This window comes from Syngnathus acus, chromosome 17, assembly GCF_901709675.1.
Source record: "Syngnathus acus chromosome 17, fSynAcu1.2, whole genome shotgun sequence".
Lineage (NCBI taxonomy): Eukaryota > Metazoa > Chordata > Actinopteri > Syngnathiformes > Syngnathidae > Syngnathus > Syngnathus acus.
In genome coordinates, this window is record NC_051102.1 from 6,917,556 (window position 1) to 6,938,847 (window position 21,292).

The following is a 21,292-nucleotide window of genomic DNA, read 5'->3' on the forward strand; positions in this document are numbered from 1 at the left end:
CAGTAGAAGAAAAAACACTTGACTAGTTCAACTTTGACGCTAGTATTCCTTGGCATAGAATACGCGATGCAATGAAACACAAGCACGTGACAAGATGGATGGATGCTGAAATGTGTGTGTGATGTGTGTGTGTTGTGCCCAAGGCTGGTTGCACCTGGACACGAAGCTGCTGCCGCTGTCTACGGACGAGGTGGACATATCCAGGCCGTACATCTTGCGCAGTTTGGGCCGTGGCCGCTCGCTGGTTTTGGGGATGCACTCGGGCATCCCGTCCAGGTCCTCCAAGGTGGACTGACGAGAAAACAGCGTGGTGGCCTCGGTGTAGGCGCTGAGATGCGCCGACGAAGGTGGAGAGTGTGAGAAGCGGGATGAGATGGAGTGTCAACGACTCAAAATGATGGCAGCGTAAGTATTTGCTTGCATGTTCTTCATGGCCATGAGTCCTTCACAATTTTATGAGCACACTGTTTTGATGAGATGAGTCCATATGAACCGAATAAAGTATCTGATGAAGGTAAGCTCAATCTTCACATACCTCGATATGCTGTCCCTGGAGGCCGTGGAGGCCTGGCTCTCCATTGGGTAGGCTCTCTGCCGCCGCCGCCGCCGCCGGACCCCCGTCGAACTCTCCCCCGACTCATCCTCACTGAGGAGGTCCATGCTGGCCTGCCGTGACATGTTGAGCCGCATGGCCTTCTGGTAGTACACGTGAATGCTCTCCCTGGACGGCACGTTGCCCTGGTGGAATTGAGGCACGTCAGCGCTAGAGAACATCACAGAATGCTTGAGCACGGTATTTTACCTTCTTGACCTCCCTGGTAAGCATGCAGCGCTCAATGCGCAGCACGGTGGAGATGTCGATGTATTCCCGGCACACTTCGTTCATCCAGCGGGTGAAGCTGTCCACGGTGGTCTGCAGCAACACCCATGTGAACTTGATGATGTTGAACACACGCTTGAAGATGTTGTCTGCACATGGTTTGACCAGTTAGGAGAAAACAGGAGGAGGAGGAGGAGGAAAAGGAAGTGAAGAAGCCAACCTGGGCCAGAGTTATCGTCTTGTTCTTGGCTGTCGGACAGGTAGTCCATCTCGATGCCCAAGTAAGTTTCTGCATCGCAAAGGGATTCAGTGAGGAATTTTCAAAGCTTATCCAGTTGGAAGTTCGACTTCATACATGAAACACTAGTTAGCCGTGTTCACTTTCAAACCAGCTCAGAGCTCATCCAAGCCATTTTAATACTCGGTCCCAAGTCCCGCCCACTTACCCTGCTTTTTGCTTTTCTTGTGTCTGCCTCCTTTGGTGTATCTCTTCCAGAACTTGCGTTTGTCTCTGGCTCTTGCCTTCAGGGCTGCTTTGGGGTCTTTGATCCACGTACGGTAGAGGAACTGCAGATTGAAGAAGACACAAGATGATAAGAACAGAGAGGAAAGATGCATGGACAGAGCAATTGGTGAAAATAGAGCCACGTGCAAAAAGGGTACAACATTTCCCTAGCCAGCACGTCACAACAACAACAAGAGGTCACAATAGTTGTCACAATCACAAATTCCTATCCATGTAATGATGAAACACGACGTAAGAGGCACTTTTTGGTCATGCACAAATGGGGGGGGGGGGGGACAACCGGTTGATTTACCTTTCCTGCTTTCACTACATACTGGAGCACAGTTTTAGGAAGCTTTATGACCGACCTGGGCAAAGCCAGAACGGCCGTCACAAATTTCCCGATAGCGCGCTACAGGTGGGAGAGAGGGAGGGAGGGAAGGAAGGCGATAAAGGCGGACACAGGTAGAACACGGTCAGAGAAGACACAGGTGGGGAGGAGACAAATACAGAGGGGAAGAGAACACAGGTTGGGGGGGTACAAATGAAAGATACAGGTGGAGAGAAATGACAAAAGGTGGAGAGGGTTAGTCGAAAATCATGTATTAGGGTTTGTATTAAAGCAGACGAAATGTTATTCATATGTGGGTGAAAAACACAAACAAGTCAATCAAATGATTGCACAAAGCACCTGGAAGGCGGACCTCCTCGGTGGCTCCTCGTCTTTCAAATCGTCCTCTTCGTCCTCCTCCTCGCTGTCGGTCTCAAACAAGTAATACTCTCCGCTTCTAACCACTGACAGTGACAGCACAAGGTTTATTTTGAAGGCGCACAAAGGACAACAACGGAAAGGAAGGAAAAGACACAGAATCTACCATGACGAGCACAAAGCGCTGATGTGATGTGTGTTTGTCATTTGAGTCGACAGCAGAGTTTAAAGTGACAAGGCTGACTTGTGTCCTTGAACAGAAGTGCAACTGACTGGCTGGGCAAGGGAGGGGGGGTGCTGGGGTGGCAAAATTCAGAGCGGTGGGTTGGGTGGGGCGGCAATAGCCGACATGATCCGTAACCAAAAAGGTAACCAGCCTTTTAGGAACAAACAAAAATGGGAGAAAAAAAAATCCTTCCATCTGTACTTGCACACCAGACCAGAATTTGTTAGTTGCGGTTTTGCCTTCACACCACAAAGTGATGCAGGAGGAAATCATTTTTTCAGATTGTGTGTTAAGCAACCAACCAAACGGACACTATTAAAACCTAAGCTGACACATGAAACCTGCCATGTTTATTTTTTAAATACTGTATCTACATTCAGTTTCTCCACTGAACGTTTGACATGACAGATGACCTGGACATGAAAATCATGTCATTCTTCTGTAACTTTGTTAATTAACTAACCAAATGGCCAAAATCAAATCTATGGCCTTATGAAAAAGAAATGAAAACTGCCTTCTCTATTTTTGAATGTGCCAAGTGATATACTGTCATTTCAGACTTGTCAATCACTGCCTAATATGGTCCCGATGTAAGCTGACTGTTAATGCACCAGAATCCGATGATTTCACATCTGGTCCTGACAAAGTGACGCAGGAATCAGTTCGGATGTTTTTTGGCAAGCATGCTAATTAAGTAACTAACCAAACAGCCATCGAAAAAGCTCGACTTAGAAAACGGAACGATTTAATGGCTGGTGACGCCCGTTGGTTTTGATCATGTCCGCGGGCAAAGAATGAAACCTTTGGAGGCAGAAAGGACTTCATATCTTTGCGTGAAAACACTGTAAAACGTGAGCGATTCCCCACCGCGGGCTCGTCGGGCGTTCGGAGCAAAAGCACAACCTCCGGCCGTTAGTCCTTTTCTCGTTTGCCTCCTTGTTCTCGTGTCTATTTAAGGCGTTGTTGCCGCATTACGGACACATATGGTAGATCTGCTAAAGTGCCTCTTCAGCGACAGTCAAGCAGCGTCCTTAAATAGAGACAGAAAAGGACTAAAAAATACCAGAGGACAACAGCCGGTGCCTTCGGCGCCCTCGGACCGAGTGGGAATCCTCGGTGGCGTTCTGGTCGAGGACACAAGGGCCAATGGGAACGAAGGAATGAGTAAGAGGCGAGGGGTCAACCTACTGGAAGCATGGTCAACCCACGGCCTCCACCAGTGCTTTTTTTTGGTCTTGGCTTTGGCTCGCTGCGCTCCTAAAATTTAACAAATGACATCAGTGCAACACGACACAAAGTAAAAGATCAAAGGAAGAGTGGCTACGTTAGCTTAGCATCATCAACACGGGCACTGGGCCGGCCGGGCCTTCGCCATACCCTCGTCCTCCTCGTCGGGAGGGGGCGGGGCAAGCGTCTGTCCCTCCACTGACTCCTGCGCTATGCTCAGCATCCTCTCCTTGCCACGCTTGAACTTTTGCTGCCGCACCTTAATGCGCTCCATCCTGTGCAAACGGACACATGGGAGGGTAAGTGACTTGGGTTATATTAAAACAAGATATAAATAATAAACAAACTAAACAAAATGAGTAAAGCAGAAAAAGAAACAAACTGAAAAATGTTATTAAAAACGAATGAAAAAAAATAACAAAACAGACAAACACGAAAAAAAAAAAGAAATAAACAAAATACTTAAAAAAATGAATACAACCAAAACTAAATAAATAAAAACAATATAAAACTCAGACAAATGAATCAAATAAAACCATCTCACTGTCGTTTCAGCTGCTCCACAGATTTACGCTCCTCCTCCAAGCGTGCCCGCACTGCCTTCACGATGGTGGCCTGGAAAAGCTCTGCCCCCCTGGAACACAGTGCACGCATGCAACACAAGTGAGAACACCATTTGGTTCTCTGATGGGGACGAGGCGGAGCCGCACATACCTGGAGGCGAGGATCTGGGAGGCTCTGATGTCGGCCACCACGTGCAGGAAGTAGTAGCTCATGAAGACGCGCCGCTGCAGCAGCAGGAAGGCGAAGCATATGCTGTCCCAGATGATGCCTGCATCGTCGCTGGGCAGCTCGCACCGCTGGTCCACATCTGTACGTACGCGTCAATGGGACGATGTTGTTTGTGTATGCGCGTGTGTGTGTGTGTTGTCTTACCGAGATGTTCCTGGTTGGTGTTGATTTTGTATTGCTTGATGGTGCATGCCAGACTGAAGAGCTGAATGAGCCAGCACTTGTGGGGGATCAGAGAGTTGATGTATCCACAAGCCAGAATCTGGGGGAAAAAAATCAGGAATGGATAACTGCATAAATTCATTCTTAATACTTCTGTTATCCAAACAACACATTCCAGCCTGATCTAATAACATGCACCATTTTGATTAGATTGAACAATTAAACACATTCTAGAATATGTTATATAAAATTCTGTATATATCAAATTATTTTTTTAATATACATAATTTCATATGTATTTGTAAATAACTTCATTTACATCACTTTTTTAAAATTAGAAATATTGATATTTCACAGAATTATCTCTTTATACTGTATTGTATTTTAGACATTAAATTTTTTTTAATGCTATTTTTTTATACATTTAAACTACTCACTGACAATTTTGATGAGATTCAGTGTTTTTTTTTCTTTATTTATTTAAAATGTCCTAGGTGTCCAGTTATTTACATAAATGTACATATTACACATAGAAGCCTATAATTTGTATTGTTTTTGAATTTCGTTATTTCAAAATATTCGATAAAAACTAGTATGGATGGAATTAAAAAACTGCAATTCAGCAGTTTTGTGCTTTCTGGCAGTTTTTATACGATGTTACAAAGATATAGAACAAAAACAAATAAACTAGAGGTAATTGTGTCCTCGCATGAGGAAAAAAATGCTGCTATGAGCTGTTTCCTCCTGTTTAAAAAAAAAAAAAAAACTGCATCTACTCACAGACAAAATGTTCTTCATGGTGATGACAAAGATGTTGTAGGCAATGAGGAAGTCCCAGTAGTGGAGAATTTTTTTGATGGGCTTGAGCAGGAGCTCACCGCCGAAGAGCAGGAAGTAGAAACAGGCCACCAGGTAGCCCATGCAGAACACGCTGATGCGCGTGGTGCCCGTGATGAAAATGATCGTCAACACGAACCAGAACAGGTAGCTGAACATGATCACCTTCAGCATGTCCAAGTACGACCTACAGGGCACAGTTGGGTCGGTTATTGCTCCTGCTTAAGCGCTACCTAGTAGAACACCACTTGGATAACATACCAAGCAAACACGCCCATCTGTCGTATGACGCGGGTCACTTGTACATAGTAAGAGGAAAATGCAACCGCATGCGTGGCAGCTTCCATTACAGGTGATGGATTGGATGTGGTGAAAACATAGGAAGCAGCCTGAATGGGATAATCAATCCCCACCTTGATGGGCGAAAATACCTTTTCCATACTTGAAAGCTATTTATTGAGTTAGAGCACAAGGGGGGGGGGGGGGGGTGTCTAAGTAGCGCAGTGACCGACAGAGTGTTTTTGCAGATTATGGATCTCTAACCCCGCCCCCGCCCGGTATCCGTAATTTGATCCCGGAGGGGGAAACGGCGATGGAATAAGTGCAGAGCGGCCGTGGCGTGCTCTCGACCTCGCGGCGAGGTCTTGTTGATGGACGCAGAGTGCGTTAATAAAAGACGCGTCCACTTTGTGCGGCAAAAGACTACAATAGCAAGCACATGGGGATCGATGGCCGCGGACGACTAAGCATGCCGAACTCGCCTCGGTCTGTACCTCAAAAGTCTCCAACTGCTTTGTGTGACCTCCTTCAACGAGCCATTGATATGGCAGGAAGTTCAGGATGGCTCACTCACCGAGTAATGCCACGCCTTCCAAAAATGCTCACCCCAAACAGTGGAATGCAAAGCGGGTCGCAAGCGGCGTACCTGCAGTGGATGAAGTCAGGGACGGGGTTGTGCACGCTAAAGGAGGACGCGTCCAAGTCCCTGCAGATCTCTACGTTGTCTCCGGCCATAATGCGCACGGCCGCCTTGTTCTCGTCGTCAAACACTTGCCTCTGCATGGAGGCGCACAGCAGCAGCATGAAGTCATCTGGAGAAAAAAAGATCCACGTTCGCCTTAACCGGCCTGTAAATGTGCCGGGCGGGCGGAGGGGTGCCGCTACGTACAGATGAGGAAAGACGGATTGGGCCTGGAGAGGAAATCGGGAACGTAGAGCCACATGACCACGTTGGAGTCTGTTGAGTAGCTCGGGAATCTCCAAGGATAGTCTAAAAAGTGAAATAATTGCACATGGACTTGCAGCTTTTGCTGGATATGATTAATGGTATTTGTTTGGATTTGAAAAATATTCAGAATATTAGAGTCACATTTATTTACAGAGTTTTTTGACATGAAATACTTTAAAATATTTTTGATAAACAAATACTTAATATATTTAAACAAATGAGCATTATTCTGAAAGACAATGGCAGCGACGGCGTTTACAGACCTTTACACGCCGCGGGGGGGACCCCGATGCAGATCAAGTACTGGAAGGTGAGCATGCAGGCCAGGAAGCAGCAGTACTTGGGCCAGATCTCGGCGATGGCCTTCCTGCGGCGCCGGTACATGACGGTGATGAGGGCGAAGGCCTGCAGCATGGCGTAGAAGTCCATGCGCTGGCCAATCACATTCACGCCCAGCAGCAGGCAAGTCTGCGGAGAGGCGCAAAGAGCGAGCTCTTCATTTATTCACGCGGTGACGTGTTAGCGGGACTTGAGCTAGAAAGGCAACGCCACCTCTAGTCCGAACTTGTAGAAGAAGTAGTTGATGAAGTATTTGATGAAGCACACGATGCCCACGTCTAGGTGTTGGCGCGTCACGTCGTGGAAGATGATGCGAGCAGCAGGAGGCGACAGCTTGTTCCTCACACGGAAGTACAGTTGGTGGCGGTAGATGGTCACCTCGAACGCCAGCAGAGCCAGGATCAGGAGGTTGTGCTGCACATACAAAACACCAGTATACAAAGTCCTTTGTCATTTCGCTACGAGACCCCTGTAGAGCAAAACCATTTCCGCCACACTGGGAATGTACGAGATGACCGAACGCATAACATTTGCCCGGAGCGATTGTGGTCTGGACTCACCCTGATGTAGCCCAGCAAGTCGTCGCTCTTTTGCAGGCCCACCCAGTTAGCAGGATCCACCCGACTTTTGTAGAGCAGAGAGCCCATCATCTCCTTCTGTTGCTCAGGGGTGTAGGCTGCCGGCTGTGGCAAGGAACACATTCTCAGGCTCCTTCGACGCCGCCTTGATACATATCATTACGACAATGTCTCACCATGGAGCAGTTCTTGGAGTACGTTAGCGGCTTGATGGACTCGAGCTGGTACAACATCTTGCACACGATGATGACGCACGTCCAGACGCTGCACACGCGGGCCGCCAGAGGCCGATACTGGCTGTAGGGCAGCGCAAAGGCCCACGATGCCAGGAACACGTAGTTGAGCAACGATACCTGGGTGGCGGACACATTGTTAGCCTAGCAACTATTAGCATGTCTCATTTGAAATTGGAGCCGACGACAGGTCAAGATAGTATCTTCTATTTTGAGCCTTTTTAAGATCAGGTGGCTATCGGGTTATACGTAATTTAGCATGCAAACCTCTAGCTCGTTAGCATTTCATTTGTAGTAGCGGCCCACAACCAGGCATGATGTGGAATACTTTTAGATCTGCGTTACCTCCCGGATGGAGACCAGCACGACGTAGCAGGAGACAATCTTAATGATGTGGATCTCTAGCAGCCACCAGATGAACATCTGCAGTTTATGGAAGTACTCGAGGAACTTGAGGAAGAGCACCGTCAGCCGGTCCACGACCAAGTGCCACTTGCTCCTCAGATCTGGAAACAATCGTGACATAAAAGTGTCATCCTGGCTCTTTTGCTAACGTTGTACTTGCAAATAAGTGCAAGACTCGGTTGCTCCTACTCATCTGAGTCACGACGAGTACAAATAAGATAGAAAAAAGGTGGGAGAATCCCAGCGGGCCTAATTATCGGCACGAGACTTTCAAACAGAATCCAGTGAAATAGAATCTTGGACTTTTTCCACACAGTGGCACTACGATGCTTTAAACTTTTACAGATATGAAGAAACCATAACGCTCCTTTGCGGTAGTAAAGATTATATTAGCGGCGCTTATATGAAATTCCATTGGAAATACAATCAGGATCTTTGCTTGAAGTAAAAAAGTACCTAACAAAGCGAAGTGAGTGCTTGAGCTATGCACGGTGTCAAATTTGAATACGCCACATAAATCTGGCCCAGACAGAAAAATGCGCACTGGCCGAACCACGCCGCTTTGGGAGCGGTGATTAACGGGTGCACTTTGGTTCGTGGGAGTTGCGTAAATCTTTCAGGCGGGATATTCCTCCCTCGCAAACTTGTTCAAAACAAATGAATGAATTATTCACAAGTTTTCAGAAACGTCACGGGGCTGGAAGGACGCCTGGCGGGACTCACCCCTCCTGTGTTGTGTTTAGAGCAACTTGAACCTGGACGGTATGAATTATCAGAAGCCACTTCGAGCGGCCTGTGTAAGATGGAATTTTTCCACTCTTTTCTGTCGGTGTAAACGACATGACGTGGAAAGATCCCACCTTCTCAGGTACAATCAGACACATTCTGAATGTTGGACAACATCACAAAGTAACAGCCAGAGTCACTACTTTTGTCGAAATAATAACATCTTAAGCAACTGCATCAAGTCATTTTTTTTTTTCCATTTGAGGCAGGCGTGAATGATTTTATCATCATTACGCGGCAGTCATACCGGAACTCTGCTCGGTGCTGGATTGGGTCTCGGTGGCCGTGCTGAAGCGCTGGCTGTCGTCGGTGCTGGACTGCCTGGCGTCGGAGAGGCCGCCTGGCTTGGTATCACCCGCCGAAGACATAGAGTCGTCCTTCACTACTACCAGAGTCTGCTCCCCCTGCTCTTCCTCCTTGCTCCGGGACAGCGAGGCCTCGGCGGAGCTGGCGCTGAGCATAGTGAGGTCAGCCAGGCTGCCTTCCGGGTGAACCAGCCTAGTGGATGATGATTATTATTATTATATACATGGAAGAATATTAGCCACATTATGTTATGCACCAACGAGGATCTTCTATGGCTGTTTGGAAGCCCATATTCATTTTGATGGCTTAATTCTAGGGAATAAAGTCTAAAAACACTTTTGCACTTTTTTTTTTTTTTCTTAAGGGGACCAAATGCACAAAACTAACCATTTCTTTTAACATTTTGATTAATAGTTTAAATGGTTCACACAAACTCACAGCACAAAGAACTGACTCTTGGGGAAAAATATCTTCTTTTTCTTTCATTTTATGAAAGTCATGCATCATAAACGCTTGCCCGAGGACAGCTAATAATAAATATTTACACCGAACGGATGTGCATTAATCAGCATCTTTATAGAGTAATATCACAGTTTTAACAGCTCGATTATCTGCAGACATGCTACGAATTGCGATTTACTGCACTCGTCAAACTGCCATTGTTGTCCTCAAGAGCCCATAAACACAAGACAGATACTCAAACTGATTCTCCTCGGGCAATCATTCGCTCCGTATTGAAGGAATTGAAGCGACATTGCAACAGGCAGAAGGGTGCAAAATTCTCGCTGCTTTTTTTTTTTTTTTACAAAAATGCAATTTGATTTTTGGGTTTACGCTTGTTCATAAGTGGTGGTGGGGGGGTCGGCTGCATGTCAGTCACAAGCAACTGCGCTAATATTATTACGTATGAGGATGCTCACACTTACTTTTGTTTTTGTTGTTGACTTATTTTTTGCTTGATGCTGCTCAGGACAATAAAAGTCACAGAGTGAGGAGAGAGAAATTGAGAACAGACTGAATGCATGTATGCATAGAATAATGCAGATGTGCTTAGGTGCTTCTGGGAGGGTTCAGGCTTTTCGTTCAAGTCATTTTATGTCCATGCATCACCTAGATATAGCTCTAAAAATAGTGACGATAAAAAGAAAGAAGTGCTATTTCAAGGGTATGGGTGAATGTTTCATGGGGGATTCAACAATCTGGGCTACAAGCACAATGGAAGACACCAAATTTGAAAACAATTCTTCTCAGTCAAGTAGCCCAAATCACTCGGGAGTTGTGCTATTCCAGGCCAGGTGCTTACGAGGGCTGGTCAGGTGTAAGAACAGCTTGTGTTGAACAGGATGGCTTGAAACTTAGGTAAATTGGTGAAAAGACATGTCAGGTCAAAAAGAAGGGAAGCAGAGACAGGTTGGAAGATGCAAGTCAAAAAATAATGGCGCATTCCATCAAATTGGGATATCGGACATTTGATACATGCCGTTTTTTTTGTCAAATAAAATGCTGCGGACGATTTGATATTTCCCAGTTGCCAGCTAACTTGAAGACACCACCAAGTTAAGTCATCTGAGTGAATTATGGGAACAGGTGAGATAAGACCCAAGGCGAGAGGGATAAAGGAGAGACTAGAGGATTTTACGGGCAAACCGGGAGGATGCTGATGGATGCCACAGAAAGCGAGCCTCTTACCCACCTATTTGTGATCAGATACACACGCCCACTGACTTTAGCGTGGCTGTGAGAGGAGGAGGAGGAGGAGGAGGAAGAGCAGCGGCGCAGAAAGAGCAAGTCACACAAAGAGAAGGAAAAAAAAAAAAGCAACAACAAAAAAAGCGCTCGATAAATAAAGTTGAATTAACCAACACCATACAATCAAGTTTAAGGTTACTATAAAAAAAAAAAAAAAACACATCTCAGATCACTCAAGGTTCCTCCGTAGAAAGAAGGACTAGGAATAATCTCCCAAAAATGTACCTATAGATAGTGCTCTCTTCTTTGGCCACCACCGCTTGCAGGTCGGTGAGCTCCAGGAAGCGATCGTGGAAGTAGTGCAGGTGCAGGATGCACACGAGCAAGAAGGAGGTAGGGATGAAGATCCTGGTGAATAGCTCGGACACTGAAAATTTCTCCAGGCCCAAATCCTTGAAACTGCACAGAGAGAGAAAAAAAAGGATTTTAATTGCAGGAGGCCAAAGGGATCAAAGTTGACCTCACCTGTCTTTGTTCTCCGCCGAGTCGGATCTGAACTGGAAGGTGTAAACGGCGATGAGCACCAGCATGGTGTACATCACCACAGACATCCAGAAGTATTTAAGGATTCTTCGCCACCACTCGTAGTGCACCTGGGAATGGAAAGGTTTTTTGTTTTTTTTTCCTTGGGGTGTTTCTACTTAATGGACACACACACACGTTAATGGTGGCAATGCATTCAACGACGCACACGCTCAGGGGGACTGAGCTCGAATGTTTTGGTTTCAGGCCGATTAGATTATGAGGCGCTCAATTTTTACGACACGGCGATAGAACGGTCAGCACCTCCAGACTAGGCGGGTATTGAATTTGCAATTTGGAAGGAGCGAAGCAATAATGACAAAAGTGTGCAGCCATTTTGTTTGCAGAACGGTTAAAACGGTTGTCGTTTGGTTTCATTTCAGGAATTTATTACTTGTGAGACAGCGATTTTATTGTCCAAAAGATATTTGTCGTAAAATGCACGTAATGGTAATGGGTGCCAGTAGACAAACCTGGTAGAGCACCACGCAGGAAAGGAACATCATCATGTAGATGATCTTGTACATGACGATGTTCCCCTCAAAGCTGACGAAGAAGAACATGCCGCCACAGATATAGATCCAGTATTTGACCAGCAGGGCCATCACCAAGTTGCCCAGCACGTGCATGACGTCCTGTTCGTCCTCGGTCTCAGATTTCTCTTCCTCTATGGAAGACACAGAAGGTCAATCACTCCTTCATTGGTACACTCGCCGCCTGTCCAATCACCTTTCATCTTTTGCTCCTCCACCTGAACACCTAAGAGACCCGCCTCTTCCTCCTTTTGCTTCTCTAACTTCTCAGTAAGGGTCTGCCTCAACAGCAGCCAAAAGCTCAACAGACACAACACCTGCGAGACACAAGAGAAAATCTACTTGACGTATGCCTGCACCAGACAACCGCTAACAGGATACGTAGCGGTTGTATCTCCAAAAAATATACATACGAACCTTGGAGGAAATTGAATGAAAGAGGTTATTTTTGGACACGGAGAGTCCCGGCATGTGCGCGATGCCCTCAAAGCTGAAGAAGTATTGCAGGACGATCAAGAGGTTGCCGTAGGCCACCATGAAGGGTGACGACAACATGGCGTAGCGCCGACGGTCGCGCACCATCCACAGGATGCAGGACCAGATGAGGAAGACGAAGGTAAGCCACGAGATGTATGTGATGCTCCACGCCTAGTGGACGGACGTGCGGAAGAAATGCTTCATACGCTATTTTATTTTTTTCCCAATCTCCCACACACACTTTGAACACGTGTAGTAAACGTTTTACCTTCAGTTTACAATTAACTAGCTCACCATCATGGCCATGAGCGCGCAGATGTAACTCTGTTTCATGATGAAGTGGAAAACTTTGACCATGGCGCCCACGCCTCGCTTGGTCAGGGCGTCCTCACTTCCCTCTGACTTGTCCTCTCCCGAGGGCGATTCCCCGTCTTCGGGAGGAAGGCTCACCTCGTACACGCGCAGCTCTTCCTTCTCTGCTACCATGTGGAACAAACGCAGTCGATGAATGCTACGAACTCCTCCCGTACGTGGTCCGGTGGTCATCTACCTGTGGAGTCACCGATGGACTGGCCTCCTTTGTACTGAGGAGTGGCGTACAGGTCCAGATAGCGCGGACCGTTGTCAGTCACCGTGAAGTCAAAGGACGTTCCGTTGGGAGCTAGCACAACCTGATTTGAAGGGAAGAGGACAACACACATCAGGTTATTTACAAAGTAAGCGGCAGGAAAAGGGAACTTTTTTTTCTTCACTTTTTACACCTTATGCAATTTTTCACGCATAATCCCATAACACATAAAAGCAAATATTTTAAATAAAATGTGCTAAGTTATACAATGATGAAAAGTAAGTCAGTCAAATAGGTAAGTCACGAGTCTATGAAAGTAAATAATTCAATTTTCCAAACAGGAAAATTAAAAAAAAAAAAAAAAAGCAATGCAAATGTAAAGTACAGTAAGAAAAGCAAATGAATTGATCTACAAAAGAAAGAAAAATGAGTATGCAAAATAATTCAAGCAAATACAGCAAGAGAAAGTTGGTTGGCCCTGTTACCTCGGTTGCACTGACGGCATCCTGAGTGGAGAGCAACTAAGGAAAGAAGATGGGAGAAAAGAGCAAACAAGACACGCCCGGTTAAAATCGCTTTGCCCCTTTGCTTGTGATAAATGAAGACGGCTGCTTATGATAATATTACGTATGATCTGTTTTGAATCGTTTGTTGAGTGCGGGACCAAACGCAATAAAAAGACCCTCGAGTGCAGCCTCAACTTGCGAAATAGTGAAGCCTCACTCCAAAGATAAACATCATAACGATCCCTTCAGGAAACTGTTTATGAGATCAACGCACATTTCTCTCGTCTGTGCCTTGCCTAGACTCCCACCACATCTGCCTCTTCCTGTTGGCTGAGTTATTTGTCCCGTTCCCGAGCGGCTCGTCTTCCTTGCACGCGTCTTCCTCCTCGTCATCCTGAAACAACACAGATAGCAAGTGAGGATGGAGTGCTTTCATCTCGGATTCGTGCCGGAAAACATGAATCTCTGCAAGATTTCAGAAGAGCCTGCACACAGGGATCCCCCAAAACTCCCTACTCAGGTGCCATTACGGCGATTCAATTCTGAAACTTCCATAACTACGCCAATATAAAAAGGCTTTGCTTTATTAGCCTAGCCCATAATTTATTTATTATAATTCATTCGCCGTAATCAAAAAAACAAAACTTTATCCGAGAAATTGTAAAATGAACCAGCCATAAAAGAACACAAGGTCCATTACAATCTGATTACTGAACACAGCAGTCAAGTGCGGATTTATGTGCTAACCGCGTTTTATTATCAGGATCTTCTAACGTGAGCACACACACAAACACACACTAAACGGATCAATACATGGCTATAGCGCTGTAAGGCTGACAAGCAAGTATTGAACTTGGACACAAAAAAAAACTCATTAATCTATAACACCATTACAGAACAGAGCAGTGCAACCTTGTACAAACAAAATGGGTCCGAGTTCACTTTCACATCCTGTAGAACCTGTCCCAATTCTTTTGTCCATTGAGTTTAGCCGTAAACTTCACAAAATGACTCATTACCATCATGCATTATAGTGAAATCTTTCCTTTCAAACTTCCCGAAAAGGTTCCTGTGTCACACCACATTTCACTTCCTAGAAATGGAAATTGCGCCAATACTTGACCGGACTTCTCAAAATAGCTCAGTGGTCATTTTTACATGATCCCAATACTAATCGTGTTTTTCTTGAGTAACAAGCAAATATTTATTTCTATTATTTATAGAAAACTTTTAATTATTATTATTTTTGAATCATGTTATGAAAATATGCAATACATTTATCCTGAATAGTGTACATGGGCTTACGGTCAGCTGGTCAATAGGCTCCTGCAGCCAGAGGCGTATGAGCGTGGCCAGTGTATAATAGAGAAGCAGCAGCATGACAGGGTTGACAAAATGGTGCCACTTTCTCTTGGGGTGCACCATCAGCTTCCACGTGCGGCCGCAGTCACTCTGAATGATGGGTGACATGCCAAAGTACCTGCAGGAGAGGCTGGACGTTAGGCATGACTGATTAATCCATTTATATCCATACATTGATAATTGACTTTTTTATTTGTGTGCAAAATATCATTTTAAATACAATTTTTCCATGTACGTATTTTTTGCAATTTTTTCAATGATTCTATTTGATTCATAAACTGACAGTGAATCAATCGTGTGTGTGTGTGTGGTCTAGATGTGAAACCATGTGGTTGTTACTACACAAACCGCAGCGCAACAGGTTGTCTCCTGCCTCATGCATAATATAACAAGCAGGGTGCTTGTAGTAGAAGCTCTTAAAAGCGCTGATGTCCATGCGTGCGCACTGAGTGGCTGAGTCCAATACGGCCAGCCTGCAGCTGCTTTTGTTGCCGTTTTGTTGCCTTCTTCCTGTCTCAAACAACAAGTAAATATTTGCTGTGCTTTAAACAAGCTCCTGCAGGCTCCCCCCAAATGCTGTGGTGTGTAATAGGCTTAAAAAGCACTCGTGCATTAGGAAGCTAGCTTCCCTCTGGGTGTTTTGCGGTGAATCAACAAACTTTGCTCTGGGAAATGTACTTTTTAATAGTTTCTATGCAAATAGTTGGGTTGTGGATGGATGGATGGATGGATGGATGGATGGATGGATGGATGGATGGATGGATGGATGGATGGATGCTAAATGACCATGTTCGGCACCTCAAACGGAGGACCTGACCTGATGAAGTCGTCGTCTGGCGCGACTGACTCCTGGAAAAACTGGAACTGGTAGAGGTAGAGAACCACCAGATGGCCGGCACTGAAGATGGCCATCAGCACGCACATGCAGCTGAACATTAGCGTGTCGAAAGTGCGGCGCAGAGACCACCAGGTGCACAGGAATAGGAAGACGAAGAAGTAGACGGCCGAGGTGAGGGAAGGAAGCATCATCCCTGGAACAAAACAAACGTGTGCACAAATTGGTGGATTCCGGCTAGTGGCTTCGCTGGGTTGATGAGACCTCACCTGTGGTCCCCAACAAGATGGTCACCACCACCTTCCCTGCCGTGGTGATCAGGTTTCCAATGACCTCCTTGACTTTGGATGCCACCTTTGCCACCAGCCGCAGGATTTTCATCTTGGCGCTCTCCTTTGCTTCTTCTTCTTCTTCCTCGTCATCCGCCACCTCACCTTCTCCCTCAACCTCATCCTCCTCGTCTTCCTCAGCCTCGTAGCCACCGTCCGAGTCCTCCTCCAGCAGGATGTGATCTTCCAGGCTCAGCTTCTCGTCTTCTTCCTTTCAGTGACAATAATGGACTTAAGCATTTATGGTTTTCATACAAGTGGAAAAAGACGTTTCCAAAGCGTATTTTGCCCCAATATGTACATGCAGGTGAGTGAGCAGTAAAAACAAGAAGATCGCACTTGTTCCTCAGCTTGGAAATGGGCATTATCCTGAGCCATGTCCTCAGGCGGCCTCTTCTGTACCAGACTGCGACACAAAAACCAGATGGCCCCCCCCCACCATGCACATGCCGATGTCCGGTACGAATATTCGAATGCCGTTTCCCGCGTCGGCACCTATCACGCTGAGAACACAAAACAAAAAAAGGGACACAATCCTGTTACACTTGAACGCATCACATCAGTGAGGAAACAATGGCTCTTCACATGGGGATTGTTTCCGTTCATTCAAGTGTTATTTTAATGTGTGCTGAATGCTGAGGTTTTATGTGCACTAAAACCAAATAATTAAATAATTCCAACTGTTTTAAATGCACTGTTGTAAACAAGTGACTGTGGGGGGGGGGGTATACCTGGTGCAAATCCAGCACCATATATAATCATAAACAGCCTTTTTTTTTTTTTTTTTTAATTTAATCATAATGTGTGAGTGTGTGTGTCTGTGTAACTACCAAAACAAGAAGCTAAAAGCGGCAGCGACAGTAGTAGCGAGCTTGGCGTGACTTGCCGTGATTTAGGGGTGCCACTTAAGGACGATGTTTACGAGGCGTCACGATTGTCCTAAAATGACTAACAGCTTTCCCAAAAACTCTTATTGCAGGCTTTTTATCATCCAAGCTATTGTTCCTACATCAAATGCAATTCCGAGCCTAATGAAACTGTTGACAATAAACAGAACATATTAATCATCGCTCAAAATGTGAGACTTTTTTGGTTAGCGAGTATGAGATTATATCACCCACTAAATTATATCATGGAAAAACCTCACATCAAGACCTTTAATTAGACGTATGACTCAATGTCGTTTGTCATAAATACATTTATTCATCTGGGAAAACAGAAAGTCATTAAATGAAGTACATTTGACTACAATTTTACTAAAATAAAGATAAAAAGATCAAAACTAAAGACCATTCACACTCGCACGTATGTTATTGGAATGTAGGACGAAGCAGCCGTTAAATTTAACGACCACTACTCTCATTGTGCACCATCAATAGAAGCGCTAAATCTCCTATTCTTAAACATCCATCAGATCACGGTGAATGGGGCAAGTTTTGACATTCCCGTACGTACGTAGGAAGCCGCAACTAACGGGATCAGTGCGCACAAGCGGGCAGACATGGCGGCAGCCTAACTGGGTTTAATTTTCATCAGGAGGCCACAGAGGGACACCAAAGTGCTCTTTACCGTCATTGTCAGGTTGTTACACTGCCTGGAAAAGAGGCCCTTTTCCCACCCTTCATTTTTCCGGTGTCATAGTTATGTAAAAAACGACACACGCAACATGGAAAGGGGCAATTTTCGACCTCGGGGTGGGGCTATCAGAATTTTAAGGGCTATTCTTCAATGTCCGGGACGTTTGGCAAACTCGCTTTGCGTAAGGAGAATTTGCTTGTTGCTGACTCGGCCCTCCACCAAATCATGAGTCAATCTGTCTGTTCCTGACAATGGGATTGCTCAAGTGAGCGCTAAAGCTAGCACACCCTTCATGCGCTGAACTACAGACGAAAATGCCACACTTAAACACTTACGGTCCTCAGCAAAGTACAATAATGTCATTAACTGACATGTACATTTGTGGTCGGACTTATGCTTACCTCTCAAATCCAATTTGTCTGATGGATTTTTCCCACGCAGAACCTGGTATGGGAAGAAAATGTTTAGTGAGCATGTTTACGAGTATTTCCTACAAGCTAATAGCACACCCACAACATCTCACAAATCATTATCAGCAGTACGCAAACTACAAGCATAAGAAGAGATTACGTTCTTTGACTTGAATACAGCTCCTACACTGAATCTCAAGGGAAGAAGAATGCCATCTTTCCTTCCGAGTACTTCAAGTGTTCCTGAACGTCACTGCGGGGCAGTGGGGGTCCGTTTCCACCTATTGAGAATGCTCAGACAAACAGGCGCAACTTTGCCGGGGGACTCCCTCGCATTTTTAACACCTTGGGGGCTGTTTAATAAGGCACTGAGGGAGAGAACCACAAGTTTGTGGAGATGATACATAATGCAACGCCACAAAGCACATTAGTCCTGTAAACCGCTGATTCCCAATCAGGGTGTCGTGGCACGGGAATTTTATGACTATGCGGTCGCAGATAGACTTGAACTGATCGGGAAGCAATGAATAAATGAATGATCACCTCATTTGGATTGGAGCATATATTAAATATGATGTACATATGCTACATAAAATGGTAAATTAGACAATATAGTCGTTGGATGGGACAGTTTCTATGCTGTAGTACAGGTTGTAAAGACCATTCAATATAAAGTGTCATGTTGGGTGCATTTCTCTGCTTTGGGGATCGTTTCCTGCATTTCCAGTCGATGCCTCCCTTATCTGACCTTTCTAAATCTGGTATTTAACCCCTTGACACCCTTTTCCTTCTGGCGTTGGCGTAAACAAGGAGTCTTCCTTCGCACTGAGGTGGTTCCCCTTACCAACCTCCCGCCTCTGTCTGGCCCTTTCGAGAACTTTTCCCGTATTTCCTCTTAAAGACGTCGACCGGATTGAAGGGGAGTACGACAGAGATACGCTGCAGGGCTCCAGCTGCCCCCGCCGTTCGTCCACTGGTCACCGCCTTTTCCTTCAGAGTCATCCGCCATTCCTCTGTGCTGACTCAACACGGTGTGTGTGTGTGTGTGTGTGTGTGTGTGTGTGTGTGTGTGTGTGTGTGTGTGTGTGTGTGTGTGTGTGTGTGTGTGTGTGTGAGCATTTACAAAGAGTTTGGGGCTTTCTGTGCTGTGAACTGTCAAAGACATGGGTGGAGCTGACTAAATGGAGGAGGAGGAGGGGGAGGCGGGGGCGTCTTATCACGTCCAAACCGTCACATTTTCACGTCATTTTCCTGCCACACACCACACCCTTCTGTTGACTGAACACACCACTTTCGAAATACCACATACATAAAAAAGAAATTATGCGCAAGTGATGCCAGAAGCCATAATACATTATCAAGTACACATAAAAAAAAATAAAACGCAAAAAATTAAGTTGTCTTATACAAGTAAACTAGAATAATACACAAACACACAAATAAATAAATACATTACCCGAACATGATAAACACTTGGTGTTCTCTGCAGTTGTTGTAAATAAATGTTTTTTAAATGGTGAAAAGGTGAACCTGTAAGCCCTCAATATCCTCATTAATGAATCTAACGCGACGATTTCCGTCACCGAGTTGTGTTTATTCATGAGAACGAGTGTCATACATAGAAAACAATTAGCGTTGCGTCGAGTGTTCATTTTCTGTGAACGGCGAGCGACATTTCTTAATTACGCTGAGTATGTAACTTCATTTCACGAGATAATCTCTTAATGGAGTTTTCTGCCTTCCTGGCAAATGACTGAACATTTTCATTAAGTCAAGTCTGTGAGGGAAGAAGCACTTTTTTTGCTCTTCAACAATTTCAACACGGTCGGTCTCAGCATCAATCAGTGCTGCGAGTGGAATGCGTTGGGAGTTGTGGGATTGTCCAAGCACAGACGTTAGGTCAAGTCTGTTATTCATAAATAAATGATTGCCAACTTCTTAGATTCAATGTACCGTAAATACATAAAAAGAGACAGAATATGCATTGCAAAGCAAAGAAAGCAAAAGGAAGAAGAAATGCAATCTTTAAGATGCAAATAAGTGAAACAAGACCACATGAACTGAACGTGAACTTCTGCACGCTACTTACAGTTGAAGTCGGCGCTGATGGAGCTGCCGGCCAGGAGGCTGTTGACCGTAATCTGATAAATAATATGCAGGAGCAGGAAGGACACACTGGTGAAGCACAGTGACTGCAGCAGACGCCCTGTGTAGCCTGGATGCAGGACAAAAAACCTCGGTCACCATCAAAAAAACACCCTAGACAGTCGAGAAACTGCTGAAATACAATACATACGTATTTGCCAAGATTTTATTTTGAAGTTGGTTATCGTCATGGCTTCGGCCGGCTTCACTGTCTTCCTGACCATGCACGTCAAATAAACACGTACCCAAGGCAGATTTTTTTTTTTTTTTTTTTTAGTCGGAGTACTCAAATTTCTCAAGGTCCTACCTAGAACACCGCGTACTGTTGAAAACACGTAAAGTGTTGCACGGCGTGCTAGTTAGAATGCCCCCTCTGGTGAAGATATTGACTATGTAGTGGTTGGTGGTCACACTTAATGACCTTCCCAAAGCTACCCTCAAATACCAGAAAGCTGCCCCAGCTGCACTGCACATGTAAGCGGTTTTATTGCGCAGCGACAGGTATTTGGGGAAAACGTTGCCAGGAGACTGCACAGTCGAACAATCCAACTCCTTTGATGAAGATTCTGCGACTGTTTTTTTTTTTTTTTTGGGTGTGAGCAGGTTCAACCATTCAGTTTTGCATGGCCCTGGCCCAGGTGAAGCTACTGGTGGGATCTGATCAAATCAGCAAGCGTATTCAAACCCGGAGCAATTTGTGCTAACGATTCCCCAGGAGGTGGCAAAGTCTGGAAAAGAGCGCTTGTAAACGAGGATGTGTGGGGAGTGTTTCGCTGCTTTCTGCGAAAAAAAAAAAAAAAAATGGTGCAAAGGATCGGCTGCGGGTGATTTTTCCACATTTTTGTACAAAGGTTGAGTCACACTCATCTTGACTCATTTTGATTTTTACAACACGATTAAGACATCATCCCATGAGCACCTTTGGGCGGTTTCCCAAATAGAAGGCATCGTCTGGCTTAACAAAAATGACACAACCTCATTTCACCATAAGGGGCATGATATTATCAAGTATTCTTCTGGAAATGACTAAAATATCCCTAAAATGGCTGCTTTCTTTTTGATTTAAAAACAAAATAAAAATGGATCATGCAAATGTACCTAATGTTGAGTCCGATTCTGACGTGT

General features: G+C 45.2%; 1 protein-coding gene across 1 annotated transcript in view; it reads right to left on the reverse strand.

Annotated features, from left to right (window-relative positions):
• The window catches only part of LOC119137050 (piezo-type mechanosensitive ion channel component 2), a 33,230-nt gene that overhangs the window by 5,638 nt on the left and 6,300 nt on the right, over nucleotides 1–21,292 (reverse strand). Inside the window, 36 exon segments of the mRNA XM_037276032.1 lie at nucleotides 155–328; nucleotides 536–738; nucleotides 803–969; nucleotides 1,041–1,109; nucleotides 1,267–1,387; nucleotides 2,017–2,120; nucleotides 3,449–3,517; nucleotides 3,638–3,762; nucleotides 4,032–4,121; nucleotides 4,202–4,358; nucleotides 4,424–4,541; nucleotides 5,222–5,465; nucleotides 6,204–6,369; nucleotides 6,447–6,548; nucleotides 6,770–6,974; nucleotides 7,059–7,259; nucleotides 7,406–7,528; nucleotides 7,600–7,776; nucleotides 8,002–8,162; nucleotides 9,095–9,345; nucleotides 11,128–11,301; nucleotides 11,368–11,495; nucleotides 11,898–12,091; nucleotides 12,154–12,274; nucleotides 12,375–12,605; nucleotides 12,729–12,913; nucleotides 12,985–13,105; nucleotides 13,488–13,523; nucleotides 13,783–13,902; nucleotides 14,814–14,988; nucleotides 15,688–15,901; nucleotides 15,975–16,245; nucleotides 16,374–16,460; nucleotides 16,462–16,537; nucleotides 18,014–18,056; nucleotides 20,112–20,237. Coding sequence (XP_037131927.1) covers nucleotides 155–328; nucleotides 536–738; nucleotides 803–969; nucleotides 1,041–1,109; nucleotides 1,267–1,387; nucleotides 2,017–2,120; nucleotides 3,449–3,517; nucleotides 3,638–3,762; nucleotides 4,032–4,121; nucleotides 4,202–4,358; nucleotides 4,424–4,541; nucleotides 5,222–5,465; nucleotides 6,204–6,369; nucleotides 6,447–6,548; nucleotides 6,770–6,974; nucleotides 7,059–7,259; nucleotides 7,406–7,528; nucleotides 7,600–7,776; nucleotides 8,002–8,162; nucleotides 9,095–9,345; nucleotides 11,128–11,301; nucleotides 11,368–11,495; nucleotides 11,898–12,091; nucleotides 12,154–12,274; nucleotides 12,375–12,605; nucleotides 12,729–12,913; nucleotides 12,985–13,105; nucleotides 13,488–13,523; nucleotides 13,783–13,902; nucleotides 14,814–14,988; nucleotides 15,688–15,901; nucleotides 15,975–16,245; nucleotides 16,374–16,460; nucleotides 16,462–16,537; nucleotides 18,014–18,056; nucleotides 20,112–20,237 — 5,329 coding nt within the window.